The sequence below is a fragment of the Cyrtonyx montezumae genome, unplaced genomic scaffold (genome assembly GCF_038088225.1).
Source record: "Cyrtonyx montezumae isolate F1298 unplaced genomic scaffold, pur_monq_1.0 scaffold_17, whole genome shotgun sequence".
NCBI classification, from domain to species: Eukaryota; Metazoa; Chordata; class Aves; order Galliformes; family Odontophoridae; genus Cyrtonyx; species Cyrtonyx montezumae.
In genome coordinates this window covers 27,622,444-27,637,312 of record NW_027071903.1, presented here as the reverse complement: position 1 = coordinate 27,637,312, position 14,869 = coordinate 27,622,444, and the positions used below count along the sequence as shown (strand labels likewise).

The 14,869-nt window shown below is 38.1% G+C and overlaps 1 protein-coding gene across 1 annotated transcript in view; it reads right to left on the bottom strand.

The window, feature by feature from the left end:
* ADAMTSL3 (ADAMTS like 3) overlaps nucleotides 1–14,869 on the bottom strand; it is a 173,382-nt gene that overhangs the window by 64,763 nt on the left and 93,750 nt on the right. Inside the window, exon 6 of the mRNA XM_065733955.1 lies at nucleotides 7,536–7,662. Coding sequence (XP_065590027.1) covers nucleotides 7,536–7,662 — 127 coding nt within the window. The remainder of the gene's footprint in view (nucleotides 1–7,535; nucleotides 7,663–14,869) is intronic.

Sequence of the window (14,869 nt, the reverse complement as noted above, 5' to 3'; positions counted from 1 at the left end):
CCAGGGTCGTTCTGCTGCGCTTCCTCCACCTCCTTACAGCAAGCTCTGCTCGTCCCGGCAGGCTTTGCTGATCCCTTTTCAGGATGCTTCACATTCTTTCAGCAGTACTACAGACATTCCAACCTCACCGAAGCACTCTCTGATATGGTCCAAAAGTCTCATGGGGGTGCTAAATTTGGTGTTTCTCTGCGGTGGAGACAATATTACCAGAAAGTATTTTATTTGCATTAGAGGAGATGACTAAGTTCACCACCACAACAATGTTCAACCTCCTCAGCTCCACAGAACCGTCAGGAAGTCTGGCAACAGGAGATGCTCGTACCTTACAGACATAGTTATGACCTAGGACAGTCTTACGAGATGAAGTAAATTATAGAGGGAAAAAGGTTAGAGGTTTGAAATTCTGAACTGAGATAAGGATTTGGAGGACAATAAGAAATTAACTGACCCAAGCAACATTTTTGGTTTCTCCAGAGGACAATTTACACTTCCTACAAGATGGTAGTTATGACTGCCCAGGTCTGGCTCCAAAACAATGTATTCCATAGGTCTCTTCAGCTGACATAATATAATTCATATTCTTCAAGGGACAAAGGCTGTGTCTTAAAAATGGTTCTACAGCTGTATATTTTCCATTGAATAAGTAGGATCTACATTGTTAAAAGTAGCAACCTCTTATGAAGACATAAGAGGAAATTGCTGCACTGAAATCTGTACTCAGAATTTCAAATTATTTTTTGTTTGTTTATTCTATAGCTTCAAAAGAATTTCAGATTATCTTTTTTGTTTGTTTATATATGTTCACAAGTTGAGTGCTGAAGTTGTCTCAAACCATTTGGAACATACAGAAACACTGGACCACAACATCTGACTAAGAAACAGATGACACTGTCTCTCTGTCCTAACAATGCTTCCACTGTGCAGATTCCTGAAGGAGGATGGGGTCATCTTTTTCAGCTCCTTGGTGGAACAAATACTCTGCTCTGAACCTGCGAGCCTCTCACCAAATGTATGTGCACAACACTACACACAGAACTTGCTGATTAAGCTCCTGGATTGCTTTTACTTTAGATGGCAAGGTTTGATCCTGTTTCTATGGTGTTAATGTGGATTTAGATTTTGGATTTCAATGAGAGCAAGATCAGACTCCCTGCTATGGTAAGACTGGGAGCTAATCCCCAGGATCAAAATAAAGGAGCCACATTCCTGAGCTCAATCCAATTCAGCGGGTTTTATTTACTTTTCCATGTGGGTCATGGCGGGCCCATTTACTGTTTCACATATGGGCCAGTTGGGATTTTTCCCTCTCTCCTCTTACAGCAGGGCAGAGGATTTATTTCAGGCCTATAAAAACTTTTTCTTTCCATGTATTTGCTCAGCACTTATCTGTTGGTCCTCCAGGTCTGATTGAAGGCCTCTGTGCTCTCAAAACACAAAACACAATGGTCCCCAAACAACTTGTCAGCACAAGGGAACTAAAAATCTCAAACTGTTTGGACTCTTACTGCAGTGCCTTCCGTCATCTACACTGATGCTATGCCTAATTTCAAAAGACATTGGTGCTGGGGTGTGTGCTAACCTGCTCAATGACAAAAATCAGCAAAGCCAATGACATACTTTTAAAAAAAGACCTGAACTATGTCTACTGAAAACAGCAGCAGTTATGAATGTTGACTCTAACTGTCCCATGGTAAACAAAATAAATGAATAAATAAAAAGAAATAGAAAAGTGCAATTCCCCTCTCCTTGAGTCCTACCCTATCCATCCTCATGTTCATGATTGGTTACACTGAGAACAATTTAACAGTTTCAGTTGAAAATGACAGGAACCACCAACTGTACAGAACAATTATGTTAATTTCAAGATAGAATCACTTGAGACTTGAGGTATGTGAGGTAGTATGGGAAAATCTTTGTAGAAGAACAAAAACATGTAGTGAGAAAAAAGTCTATCTCTAACTTCATTCTACTGCAGAATCACTTAAAAGTCAGTATTCTTAGGCTTTGCAGGGAGACAGCAGCATGAACTAATGAAATAGCCAATGTCGTTACACAGAAATTTCTCTGTGTAAGGTAAGAGATGATGAAAGTATCGCAGGAGGCCTCAGAGTAACTACAATAGCCTCAAATAAAGCAAACTAAATTCCCATGACAAAATGTAACAGGTATTCTTTCAAGAAATAAGGAAGTATGGAAAACCCCATAGACTGTAGAGTTTCAGAGATAGCTGTTTTATTTTGGTGAAAAAAAAAAGACAAGAAACAATTACCATATGATGACAAACTGCTTCAGTTCAAACTGTGCAGTACACACACTTCACATTTGCAGAGCACACCCTTTAGACTTCCTCTAAAATCACCTGTGCAGACCAGCACTCTTTAGTACAGCAGCACATGGCATAGACACTAACAGTAAGGATTATGCTTACTTGCCACAGGCAAGAAATAGTCAAGATGCATTTATGCCCTGTTCTTGGGATTATCTTCTTTTAACACAAACAAGCACAATAACTTCTTTGGCAAAAAAAAATAATTCTTGTTCTCTTGTTTGCTTGGCAAGTGCTAGTCCATCTAAGCTTGCATAACCAGCAGTGCAAGACAATAGCAATAAATCCGTAGACTGAAATAGCTGGTGCAGAAGACCCAACATCTGCATTATACATGTGTCTCAGGTGCTTTACTTTGAACAAACTCTAATATGATCCCATAGATTTCTTATTCATTAGCTGAAGGAGAACATTAGGTGCTTTTCAGGAGCACACCTTGCAGGTTAACTTCAACCAAAACGTGAACTGATGAGCAGTATGTTAGGACCATCAGGAAATTTGCTTCAAAAAGCATATTCCTTATCCAAACTGAAATACTAACATATTGGCATTCTATCCCTCTTTATACACAATTTTCCTGCCAAAGCAGTCTCAATCCCCTCTTTCCCTCTTCTGGCTCTACACACAGTTCATTTCTCCCTTTTCTCTCAGACTCTTTCTCAATTTGTCTCCCATCCCAGATTCCTTATCTAATCTCAGTCTTCCGTTCTTATGCTTTTTCCTTGACCCAGTGCATCTGTACACTCAGTCCTGAATTTTCCTCCTATCTTCTCATACCTTTCTTTTGCGATGTGAATGTAACGTTAACTTCTTCTGTCCAACTGATCTCATTTGGACTTTCCCTCTCCTCATGTGCTCTCATCACTCCCTGTCAGAAATCTGAAGCTTGGTAGAGCCAGAAGCTCTCTGCAAATTGATTTTCATCATGTCTGAATATGAGGCTGGAGGCATCACTGATGCCTCAATCCCTGGTACCCATCCCACACAGCAGCAAGGCAGAAGGCAAGGGAAAGCACAAGGCCTCTTCTTAATATCTTAGCTCTGGAAAAGTGATGTGTTAATTTATTCTAAGGAGACTGCACACATACGGACTATTTGTGGTTAGGACATGTAGCAAGCTAGAGCAAACTCAAAAAGGACAAGCTTTTCAGAAATGTTAGCATTAGCATCCTAGAAACCTATACAGATCCTGAGGGGAGAGCGGTGGCTTTTTCATTTTTTAATTTATTTTTGTGAAAGGTTATAGTGAGATATGTGTCAACGTTCACAGATATTACTAAAAACTTATCCACAACCAGAGGAATGCTGCCTGCCAAATATCAAATCCCCAATCTGCAATCAAATCCAATAATGGGAGATATTAAAACATACTAAAGAAAGGTTTTCAGGAATGTTTAGACAATGGGAAACAACATGTTTTTCTCTGCTGTGTCCTTGGAATACGCTGAGTTATTTTGGCTGAAATTTCTCCAAAGCACTCAGCACCTGGCATACAGAGTTTCTGACCCAACTGTTTAATTCTGGCAAGAAATCATTAAGCATATAAACATATGAAGTATCAGACAGCCTTGACAATAAGGCTTTCTAGCTCTGTGTACAAAGGTTTCACAGAAGGAAGAAAGATGTGATGCAGCACATTGCCAGGTGGCAGTGCTGAACTCAGCGCTCAGTGGATAGGTGCAGGAGGCAGAAGGCCTCTGTTTGGATGTGGAAACTGAAATTCGCTTTTTGGTAAGCATGTTTGGGGTGATGACATACAAACACGTGACAATAAATTTTACAGTAGCATAGGAAATAAAATACATGGTGAAGACAATAAAAAATACTTACAAATCTACCTACACTTAGATCTTTTCCATGAAGCTTTTAGCAAAAAAAAAAAAAAAAAAAAAGGAAAGCTAAAACTCACAAGTATTGCGTGGTTTTTGAGAATCAAATGAGACCAGATTAGAAGTCTGAGCCTTTAACTTCATTCCTTCAACTTCACAATGTTAATTTCAGAACCAGCATCTTTACTTCTTCCTTGGTATCAGAACCAGAACACTTTCCTACCATTTCTTGCCAATAATGGTGCAGGAAGCAGACATTAGGGCCCAGTCCTACCATTTTTCCATGTGGACAAAGTGCAGTGGAGTTAATGGGAGTTCCATGCATATTGTACTAGAAATATCAGGCCCATGATAACTTATTTCCCAATGGATGGTACATTTTACAACCTATTACACTTTCTGTTTGAATATCATTAGTCAAACCTTTAATCATTTTACCAGAATGTTCGAATCTGGCTCGCTGGCAGAAGTCTAACTTACTTTGTCTTTCAAAGGCAATTAAGTGTTAGCGGAAAAAAATAAAGAACTTTTGAAATGACAGTTCATTTCATATTTGCAAATCACTTAAGTTTTCTTTCTATGCTGTTTAGGCTTCCGATCAAGGAAAAACATTTCATATAATAAGATAATAAGACAAGTTAAGTTGTGCTTGAAAAACCATTTGCTATCAATGCCTAAATTACTATTATTTAATTTTTATCTTTTAAAATAAGGACCAAGACTTATAGGCACTTTTATTTTCCCTAGCGTCCCTAATAAAATCTTTGCTTCTCACTTTTCTTCCAATTTTTTAATTTGCCTCATTGCACAATAAAATTTACATGCTGCTCACAACCTTACAAGCTCCCTCTTAAATACGTGTCTGTCACATATTGATATTTAACTTCTCAACACTAGCGTCCAAATGAAGATTTGGAAGATATTGTATCTCTCTTTACCGTCCCACATAAAGCTACGCTCTCTTTTTGCTTATTTCTGTATTTCATTCACACAGAAGATTATTATACAGAAAAATTTCTACATAGTGTTGAACAGCTTGACCCAAGAAAGACATTGAAACTATCAGTGCTAAGGAAATCATCAAAATTCCTGAGTTTTGTGATGTATCATTTAGTTTACATGAATGACAATTCCATCATATAATCTAACTGAATGCAATGAGAGATAAAAACAAAACTTGACATAACTGACATCTTTCCCAAAAGTCTTTCTTCAGTTAATTTTATAGGACTCCTCCAGAGTCAATGAATTCTGACAGAGGAAAAAAATGAAGCATGTTCTTTATAACATACAGCAATGGGAACCACCAAGTGAGGTCAGCTGTGGTCAGCTCTTTTCTGTGCCAGAATGCCACAAGGAAAATTAAATCAACATTCTGTCACAAAATGAGTTTGTCTTGTCTTTACCGTACTTACATACTAAGCAGTAATAAGTTGTAAACTGTTTATTTTTTCTTATCAAGATCTATCCAGTTAGATTTGCCAGTCCAAATTCAGTTTGGGTTACCTTAGAAGAGCTAAGGGTCTCCTCAGCATTGTCCTTCTGTGTGAGAATTGCTGTTGCTATAAAACTGGCATAAACAGAGCAATCCTTTCTGTTCTAGCTGAATAGCAAGAGGGAAGAGATATTTGGTGCATGTACATCCTTTATATATCTGCCTACCTATAAACACACAAAACAAGTGCAACTTGTTGATACTACAGATATTTTATCCAATGTTTACTGCTTCACGAGTGCTTATTCTGGGCTGACCAGAAGCTCTGAGTATTTGGTATGACAAAGTGAACAAAGAGTAACCCTCCATGGAAACTCAGCTCAGTAAAAATGTTCACGACGTGTTCATTACTGCACAACGAGCAACATTATAAATTACTGAGCTACATTTTCCCATCTGTGACAAAGGCTTCTAGCAAAGACAAAACAAATGCTGACACTGATAGTCCATCCAGAACATTAATAAAAGGCTTTTTGTCTTGAGATAAATTCTGATACTGATGGATGTTGGCACAAAAATATTCATTATTTAATTTAGATTGCTTTGTTATGCGATTTAATACGTATGTATAAATTATGCAGTACAAATAATCACTCTACACGTGCTAAATCAACATACATTGTTTTTCAGGTTAAATTTACACTGAAGCATACTGAAAACAGTAGCATGAAAAAACATGGAAATATTTATATGTAATGCAGAAAGAATTAAAAATGATTCAATATACAGCAGCTCTCTCAAAATCAGAGCATTAGTGAAATCTTTAGAGGCTGAATTATAACAGTACTCAAGTACCTACAGCTGACTGAGACAGGTGCTTTGCTCATTAAAAAATACCTGCTTGTATTTGAACTCTGTGTATAAACTTTACTCCAAAAGCTCACGGTCATCACCCCTGCACCTGGGATCTGCAGGGTGGTAAGCAGACCCCAAAGGCTGCATCTCCATCTAACAATTATATATGCATATTGTGAAGCCAGAAATAATCATAAAACAAACAATGAGGCAACGGCTGTTTCCACACGATAAGCACACTGGACAAATTATGAGATTACAGAGAGCATCTGTGAGGGCGGAAAGCACACAGAGCCATAGGTTTGTGCTCATCTTCCTCCCATCTACTGTCTGCTAGAAGGAACCAGTTCAACTGGAGAAAATTATATGTTCAAAGAAAATGAGTCACAGGGAAGGCTGTGCAACATCTTTTCTGGACATGAGCACAGTGCAACACTTAAAACTGTCCAACAGAGCCCAATTCTGATACTCCTCCAGTATTTTCAATACTAATGAGACCTACAAAGCTACACACAGTAAGGGGCTAATTATTTGGAGGAACAATGGAAGAATTTGAGTCAAATATACAAAAAAATGAGAAGTATTACTCCATTTTCACCTCATTCCTTTCATATCAGGGAAGTGCTTACTTTGCCTCTGAAGTTCAACTGTCTTCAGACATAAAAAAAAAAGAAACGAAAAAAAAACAAGTTAAGTTGAAAACCAGGCACTTTCAGTCACACACCACAGTTTCCATAAAGCCATGTGTAAGATGTTTCCATGATTTAAAAACATTTTGCTGCAGCATCACACATCTTGCAACATGAGGACACGCTACAATAAGGTGTGCATCTTGATAGTTATTCCTGATAGAATGAATTGAGTTGCTCTACAAAAAACACATATCTCAAATTCTTTCCTAGCTATACCCTCACGTGTGGCATCCCTCATGGAATTTCCACAGACTAATCTAGCACAGACTTCTAGTAAGTAGCTTTGGAAAACTTCAAACAAGTATATAGAGAAAAGGTCATACTCTGCAATATGTATGTTAATATACAAGCAGAAAACAATCAAGGATAAATTATCACAGTATCAATTTGCAACCTACTTTTTTCTGGTGAGACATGTGCCTTAGCTTGTCCCCTCACAAGCCTGCATGTCGAACCATCTCCTGCACAGATTCCACAGTTGTCTTCCTTGGCATTGCTCCCAAGTTGTCGATCACAGCCTACTGCCTGCCAACATCAACACCACAGTCAGAAGGAGGGCAAAGCTGTAGTAGACATGCTCAGGTTTCTGGAATTTTATTTATTATGTTATCCTTTCGATTTTATGAGCTGGCCTCATTTTTTCAAAGCATATCTTGCCATATATTTTAAAAGCAATGTCATTTCCACAATTTTAATGATGAACCACAACAACTGATACATTAAGGTATTCAAGCATAGGCAATACATGAATCAGTTTCCCATTACTTATGTGAATGCATACCAAGGAGCATTGTTCTTTCTAACACAAGGGACAACTATATTTACACTTTGTTTTTCATCACCTGTTTAATTATGCCTGAGAAAGGATTAATGCAATGAAATAATCCAAGTTAAACATTTAATGGGCACTCAGCCTTCAGCTTCACAGACAAGCAGCTATGGGCAGTGCTCATAATCTAGTGTCCTGGACATTCAGAACGTAAATGACAACAGTGTACATCTATTTCTCATTTAAATCAAAACCTGTGTGATTCCATCCTTGCCTTTTGATTTTTCATTTTTGTTTCTGAATATAAGACAAAATCTATAAATCCTTGCAATGATTATTGTAAAAAACAGACAGATTTAATCACTGATAGAAATTTCAAAGGCAATTTTTTTTTCTTTTTGAAAACCTGTCAACTAAGGAAGATCCAAACTGTAAAGAAAACATTTTTGTTGTGTTTCCTTTTCCTTCACCTTAGCCACCCTGAAAGAAGCATGAGAGAAAAAAAGGGAAGACGAAGTAAAATATTAATTTGAAGTAATTTAATGCTGAAATAAAGATAAATACTTGGTCACACCTATCTTACTCTTTAACATTTTTAGAAGAAATTTGCAGGGAGGACCAAACATTGAGCATTGTGTTAAAGAAACTATTCTGCAGCTTCAAGATTCTTCAGCTCAGCCTATATGCCTCTTATATACACACTTCCCTGAGAAGCAAGCTAATTCATTATGGAAATCATTGTTTAAACAAACTCAGAACTGACAAATGGATAGAAAGTACTATGGAAACTCAGAGTTAAAAGCAATGCTAGAATGTGAAATTGGCCAGTACACTCGTGTTCCTATATAAAAATGCTTGGAAGGGGCAGTCTTAGCTGCCAAGATCCACCGCATCTGTGCTATGCCAGAACTGACACATGATCCCCTTGGAGGGGTGGAGATCAAATCCACACGTAAAAGGCAGAATTGGTTCTTCCAGCCTCTAAGAAATGCACACACGCTGCACACCCACTGCCAAACAGGGCAAAGTGTAACCTCTAAGCTTCCTTTTTCTGCCCACCTCTCTCTCTCTCTTGGACCCTTAGTCTCCCACTTCCCCACATCCTGCACTGCCTTAAGATGAAAGCATCATGGAGGAAAGTTATTTGCATTAACTGTTGTGGTATTTCAGTTGACAGGTGTTCATAATCTCCATTAACCTCTATCAAACAGCTACTATCTGAAATTGTGCCCTTCTGATTGGCACCCAGGCCATTCCCAAACAGATCCCGACTGTACTGCTGGGCAGGGGCCCACATAAAATGTCACTTGTTGGTATGGGACGACAGTCGCTATCTCAGAAACAATGTACTGCTGAACACACACAGGACTCTGTAGCATTGCTAAAGAAAAAGATTAAATTAAATGATTTCATGTTAGTTTTGAAAGGCAAAAAGTTAACACACACATCAGACCACCTCAGAACAGGTGTATATTTACTGTGTCGAATTGGTGTGTGAGTGCATACATGTTCCAGTACTGTAATTTAGGATTGGATTAGCTTGCAATTGAATATTTTATTTTACATTAGATCTTGGTTCACCAACACCAAGAAAATAAATAAAGACTGCAAACGAATGAATGAATAAGTTTGTCTTCCCACTTTAACACAAGTTTAGCACTGGGAAATGAATGAATGACAGATTTTCAGCACTAGAAGCAAACTGGGCCACTGTCTGAAACAGAAAGCTGATAAAACTTCATAATCCAATGCTTGGCATAATGACCTTAGAGCTGACAACTCTGTCAATTTCCAGTTCCACAGCAGACTTCCATCTTGATCTCTGAAAACGTTTCCTTTGCTTTCCAATTTCCAATCTGTGAAAGGGGTAAATCTGCAATTGCCCACTTTGCAGTTATGCTGCAAAAGAACAGATGTCCAAAAGATTCTTAAACATTCAGATGGTGCTATGCTGGTGATCAAACCAGCAGTTGAAATGGCCTCAACTTCCTTTAAGGTAGACTTTTCAAATGTTTGTTGCTCACCACTACTTTTCCTGCTCTCATTCATGAAGATAATACTTGCATGTGGAGGTGAACTGTCAGAACTACTGTTACTGCAGGCTTTCAGCAGATCATACAAATGCATTTCCATTTTATAATGTAATCTCATTTTCTAAATACTATGTTTATTCACTCATCAGTTAATTCTCAAAGGAAAAAATGTAGCTGCACATTGTGATACTCTATGCAAGAAACTGGTATTTTTATTAGTTTAAGCTACTGTATGTTTGTAGGCTACAGATCCTACATTACTTTGGTGAGAGGAGGGTGCTGAGCAAACAAAGGACTCGCGAGGCCTTGTCATTAAAACCCAATGTGACAGTAATAGACAAACAGTGTAATAGAGGCATTTCACACATCCACTACGAAAACAAAATCTCATTCTATGCATCAAAACAGTACAACTGTACAAACACAAGGCACTATTGTGTCCAACATGGAATGTAAGGAAAAAGATAATCAGCACAGCAGCATACTTTAGATAATTGTTTCACATGGTATTATGGCTAGATTTTTAATGCATAAATGCCACAGAAATGAAATAGGAGCGTTGGCTGCTAATGCAAGGGATTTAGGTAGAGGAAAAGCTTTACAGGTCCCTTGCCTGTAAATGTAGCATGTCTGACTAGATCTATGCACCTCTGTGGAGTTCCTTCTGAGACTGTGTTTATATCAACTATTATGAGTATACAGTGATATCCCAGGATACAATTCAAAAAATAACTCAAAGTTATGCCTGAAATGAGCATGGAATCTCAGACTGTTCAGCATTAAGCACCCAAATAAACCCTACAGAATTTAATGTGACAAGCCTCCAACGTAGAGGTAGTTCAACAAGCACACAAACCATACATCAGTGCTAAGGTATGGTGCCCTTCAAAGCTGAGTGTCTAGAATTGGCCTATAGTATTCATTTCTAAAACTTTGCCAGCAAAGAATTTCTCATACAAGCTGGACAGTCATGGATCACACTAAAATAGAAGGAAGCTGCAAGGTGTAGCCTTAGAAATCCAGCCCTTGGCGCATCACCAAGGACTGTAATTTCAGGCAGTGATTCTTTTAAGAAAATGATAGATGTGGCTTAGGGATGTGTTTTAATGGGCATGGTGGTGATGGGTCTAGATGATGGTGGTGATGTTGGACTAGATGATCTTAGTGGTCTTTTTCAACCTGAATGAAAGTGTGATTCTACCTTAGCCAGTAATTTTGCTAGAAAAATAAAAAGACACTGTTCAAGGAAATGTTTTGAAGAGTACATGTGTATTTGTGTGCAGAATTATAACAAGGTCTATAAAGTGATTTGCGACAACAGTCTTCCCCATCTCGCACAGCACTGCAGCAAGCCAAAGGGGTCTGATGATTTTCATGATTAAGGTGTTTGTCAGGCTTAATTTACCCCACATTGCTAGCTGTTTACAGAGCAAAGGGATCAGCTATAAATATTATAGGCAAATTGGGAAAACATCTGCACACTTTTAGGTTGTACAGTCAAAAAAACAATTATATTAAGTGATATTAACATAAACTGCATAAATGAAACAAGTGTCAATACAAACCATGTCATGGAAGTATTGGGACCTTGTCAAGTTAAAATAATAATCCAGAAAAAAATTGCATAAATCAAAAAATGGTACAAGTATAGTAAAACTACATTGCAAGTGAGTTCCCCTGCACACACAGCTGGGGAATTATTGACCATTTTTTAATGAAATGGTCAATACATGGAAGTTAATAAAAAAAGGTTTTGAGACGTAAATTGGTAATGAGGGGTTATGGATTTGGACAGACTGAGATTCTTTCCAAACTAGTGTATGATATGTGACTATTTTAGGACATTACAATATCTTTGTGCTTTTTCAATATGCAAAGAGTATTACTGTTTCATCACAAGCAGCTAGGACAGAAAGCATTTAATTAAGCAGAAACACTCATCTGCTGCAACAAGCTTCTAAACCAGACGGTGCTATTGTGAAATGCACTACTGAAGGGTGTTAAATGTTTGTAGCATGCTTAGAATGCTCATGTGAGTTCAGAAAGGCAAAGGAAGAACAAAAGGTCAGGGTATAAAATATAGCAATACAGATGAAAGATTAATGAAATTGCTGCTGTGTTAGAGGTGACTGCAGAACATTACAAATATCTTTGAGATATAAATCCAAAAAAATTGCTCAGAAGCTTCCACAGATGTTTCTTTAACATTTAGTAGGGTTTCAAGATGAGGAATTAGACTTAAATGAAGAAATGAATATGGCATGTTAATTCTGATTTATAGAGGTCAAAACACAATCTGTTAAACTCAAGGTTCTTCCTTTCTTGAGGAAATATTTATAGTTAACTGTGATGAAAAAAGTACTGCAAAGTGACAAATTTATGACAGATTCCCATACAGCAAAAAAGCTCTGTAATAAAAACCTGGTAAACTCCAATTCTTCTTCAGTGTACCCTAAATGAACATAAACACAAACACAGACTGGAAACTGCCCATGCAGAGCTCAGTGAAGAATCATGTTTTGCAATTTCAGTTTTTGATTGTTGTTTTAGGCCCTCGTAACGTGGTCATTGCTTTAACCGACTGCTCATCTCCATCTTCAGGCAGTCTCTTTCAACTCAGGTATGACACCATTTTCTACTGAATACATTCCAGGGACACAAGTTGTCAGTTATAAAAGTATTATATGTCAGTCATAAATAAAATCTGAAATGTGAATGATTCAAGATCATATGCTTTGAATAAGGAGCCTGAAGATATACTCATGCTTCACATAACAAGAACACTCAAGTGAAATGTGAGAAAAAACAAACAAACAAGATTTTGTATAACAAGCACTGAGTGTTAAGTATCACTACTGCTATTAAAAATATGAATTTATATGTAACAATACATACTATCATATACAACATTTCTGTCTGGAAAAGGACTCCCTTCTCCTCTGGTCCTCTGGAGCCAGAGATCTAGGTATTGTCAGTTAAGACAATCATAGTAAGTCATCTAAATGGAAGTAGATACAGAAGAGATAATTATCCTTCTTCACAAAGATACAACAGAGCTATTCTACAAGGTGAGCCATTTCCTCAACGCCTGAACAGTCTGTTATTACCCTGGTACATGTTGCCCAGTAGCTTTCATTATGAAGCATTCATGTAGCAGATTAGTTACTGGCCATTCTCAGCAAGTGGAATTCTGTATTGATTGGATCTCTGCTACTGATGTGCTGAAGGGTGTAAAGGCCGAAAGGTGTAAACTCAGGAGCAGTTGGCTTCTACTGCCTGTGAAATTTGTTAAGATGTGAAAAATACTGAGTGAAAATTGAGTGAATATTACACCAAAGGGATCAAAAAAAAAAAGGGATGGAACTGCCATACCACCAGGATGGGAGCTGTCATAACAAAATTATTTACTCCTCTCTCGAAAGAGATCAGAATTCAGATTGAAATGGAACAAAAACATCTACACATTTTCAGTGGTTATCAATCAGCATTGCACAAAGTACACGATGCCATCAGAATTGCTTCTGGCAAAAATCATCTCCAAGACTTGTAACTTGACTAAGAGGGTTACATTTTATTTCAACATTTACTAGTAAAAGAAAAAAGAAAATAGTGAAAAACATTTGCATGCTCACTAAAATAAATCTGTCCTGCAGTTTCTTAGAAGCACTCTCTAGAGGGAAAATTAAAGTCCTCAGGGTCTCAGTCACAAGAAAAAGAATTTATATTTCAGACACACTAAAAATTCCAAAACTCAGAAAAATTAAATCTGTATTTAACTATACAGGCACATCTGCAATCCCACTACACAAATCTTACTGCATCAGTGTCAGCTATTAGCTGCATTTTCTCCTGCCCTATTTGCTTTACCACAGAATCACAGTGCAGGCAGATGTTAGGAATGTCTACATCCACACAACAAATAATTAACTTTAAATATGGCTATGGGAATTTATGGCAATAAAAGCGTAAGCATAAAATTCATCATGGGAAAGTTCTGCTCTGCCTTAGTCAGTATTTTCCGTTTGCCCTGCTGTAGAATCCAGAGCCCGACATTCAGAGCACATTTATTCATGTACTTTGCAATCTATGCTCACATCCCTTGCTTTGTGATAGCTTCAGCTTGTAGCTTATTTTTACACAGATAAAATACGTTCATAGAGAAAATATATAGTAAAAAACCCCCACTCTTTCCCATGCTCGTCACTGACAAGTAAATGAGATTCTACAAACAGGGAGAGATAACATGACATTCTACCAATTCAGAATGCTACTTTATTTATTTAATGTAGAAAAATTTCTACTTTCAGGTAGAATCCTGCTTTATCCTCAGTGAAGACTTAATTTGGTCTGAGACATGATTTTGTCCTTATATGGCCCTGTTGCACAACTCTTCTGTTACTAAGCTTAGCCTGTGAAAGGCCCAATTCATAGGTTCATAGATACATTAGGTTGGAAAGGACCTACAAGATCATCTAGTCCAACCATCCTCCTATCACCATCCCTACCCACTGAGCTACTAAATCAAATCCCTTAGCACCTCATCTAAACACTTCTTGAACAGCGCTAGGGATGGTGCCTCAACCACCTCCCTAGGCAGGCCGTTCCAGTGCCTGACCACTCTTTCAGAGAAAAAATGTTTCCTCAGGTCTAATCTAAATCTTCCCCGGCGCAACTTGTGGCCATTCCCTCTCGTCCTGTCGTTATTTATCAGGGAGAAGAGGCCCACCCCCTCCTCACCACAACCCCCCTTCAGGAAGTGGTAGAGTGCAATAAAGTCTCCTCTGAGCCTCCTCTTCTCCAGGCTAAACAATCCCAGCTCCCTCAGCCGCTCCTCATAAGACTTGTGCTCCAGGCCCCTCACCAGTTTTGTTGCCCTTCTCTGAACACGCTCCAGGGCCTCAATGTCCTTCTTGTAGTGAGGGGCCCAAAA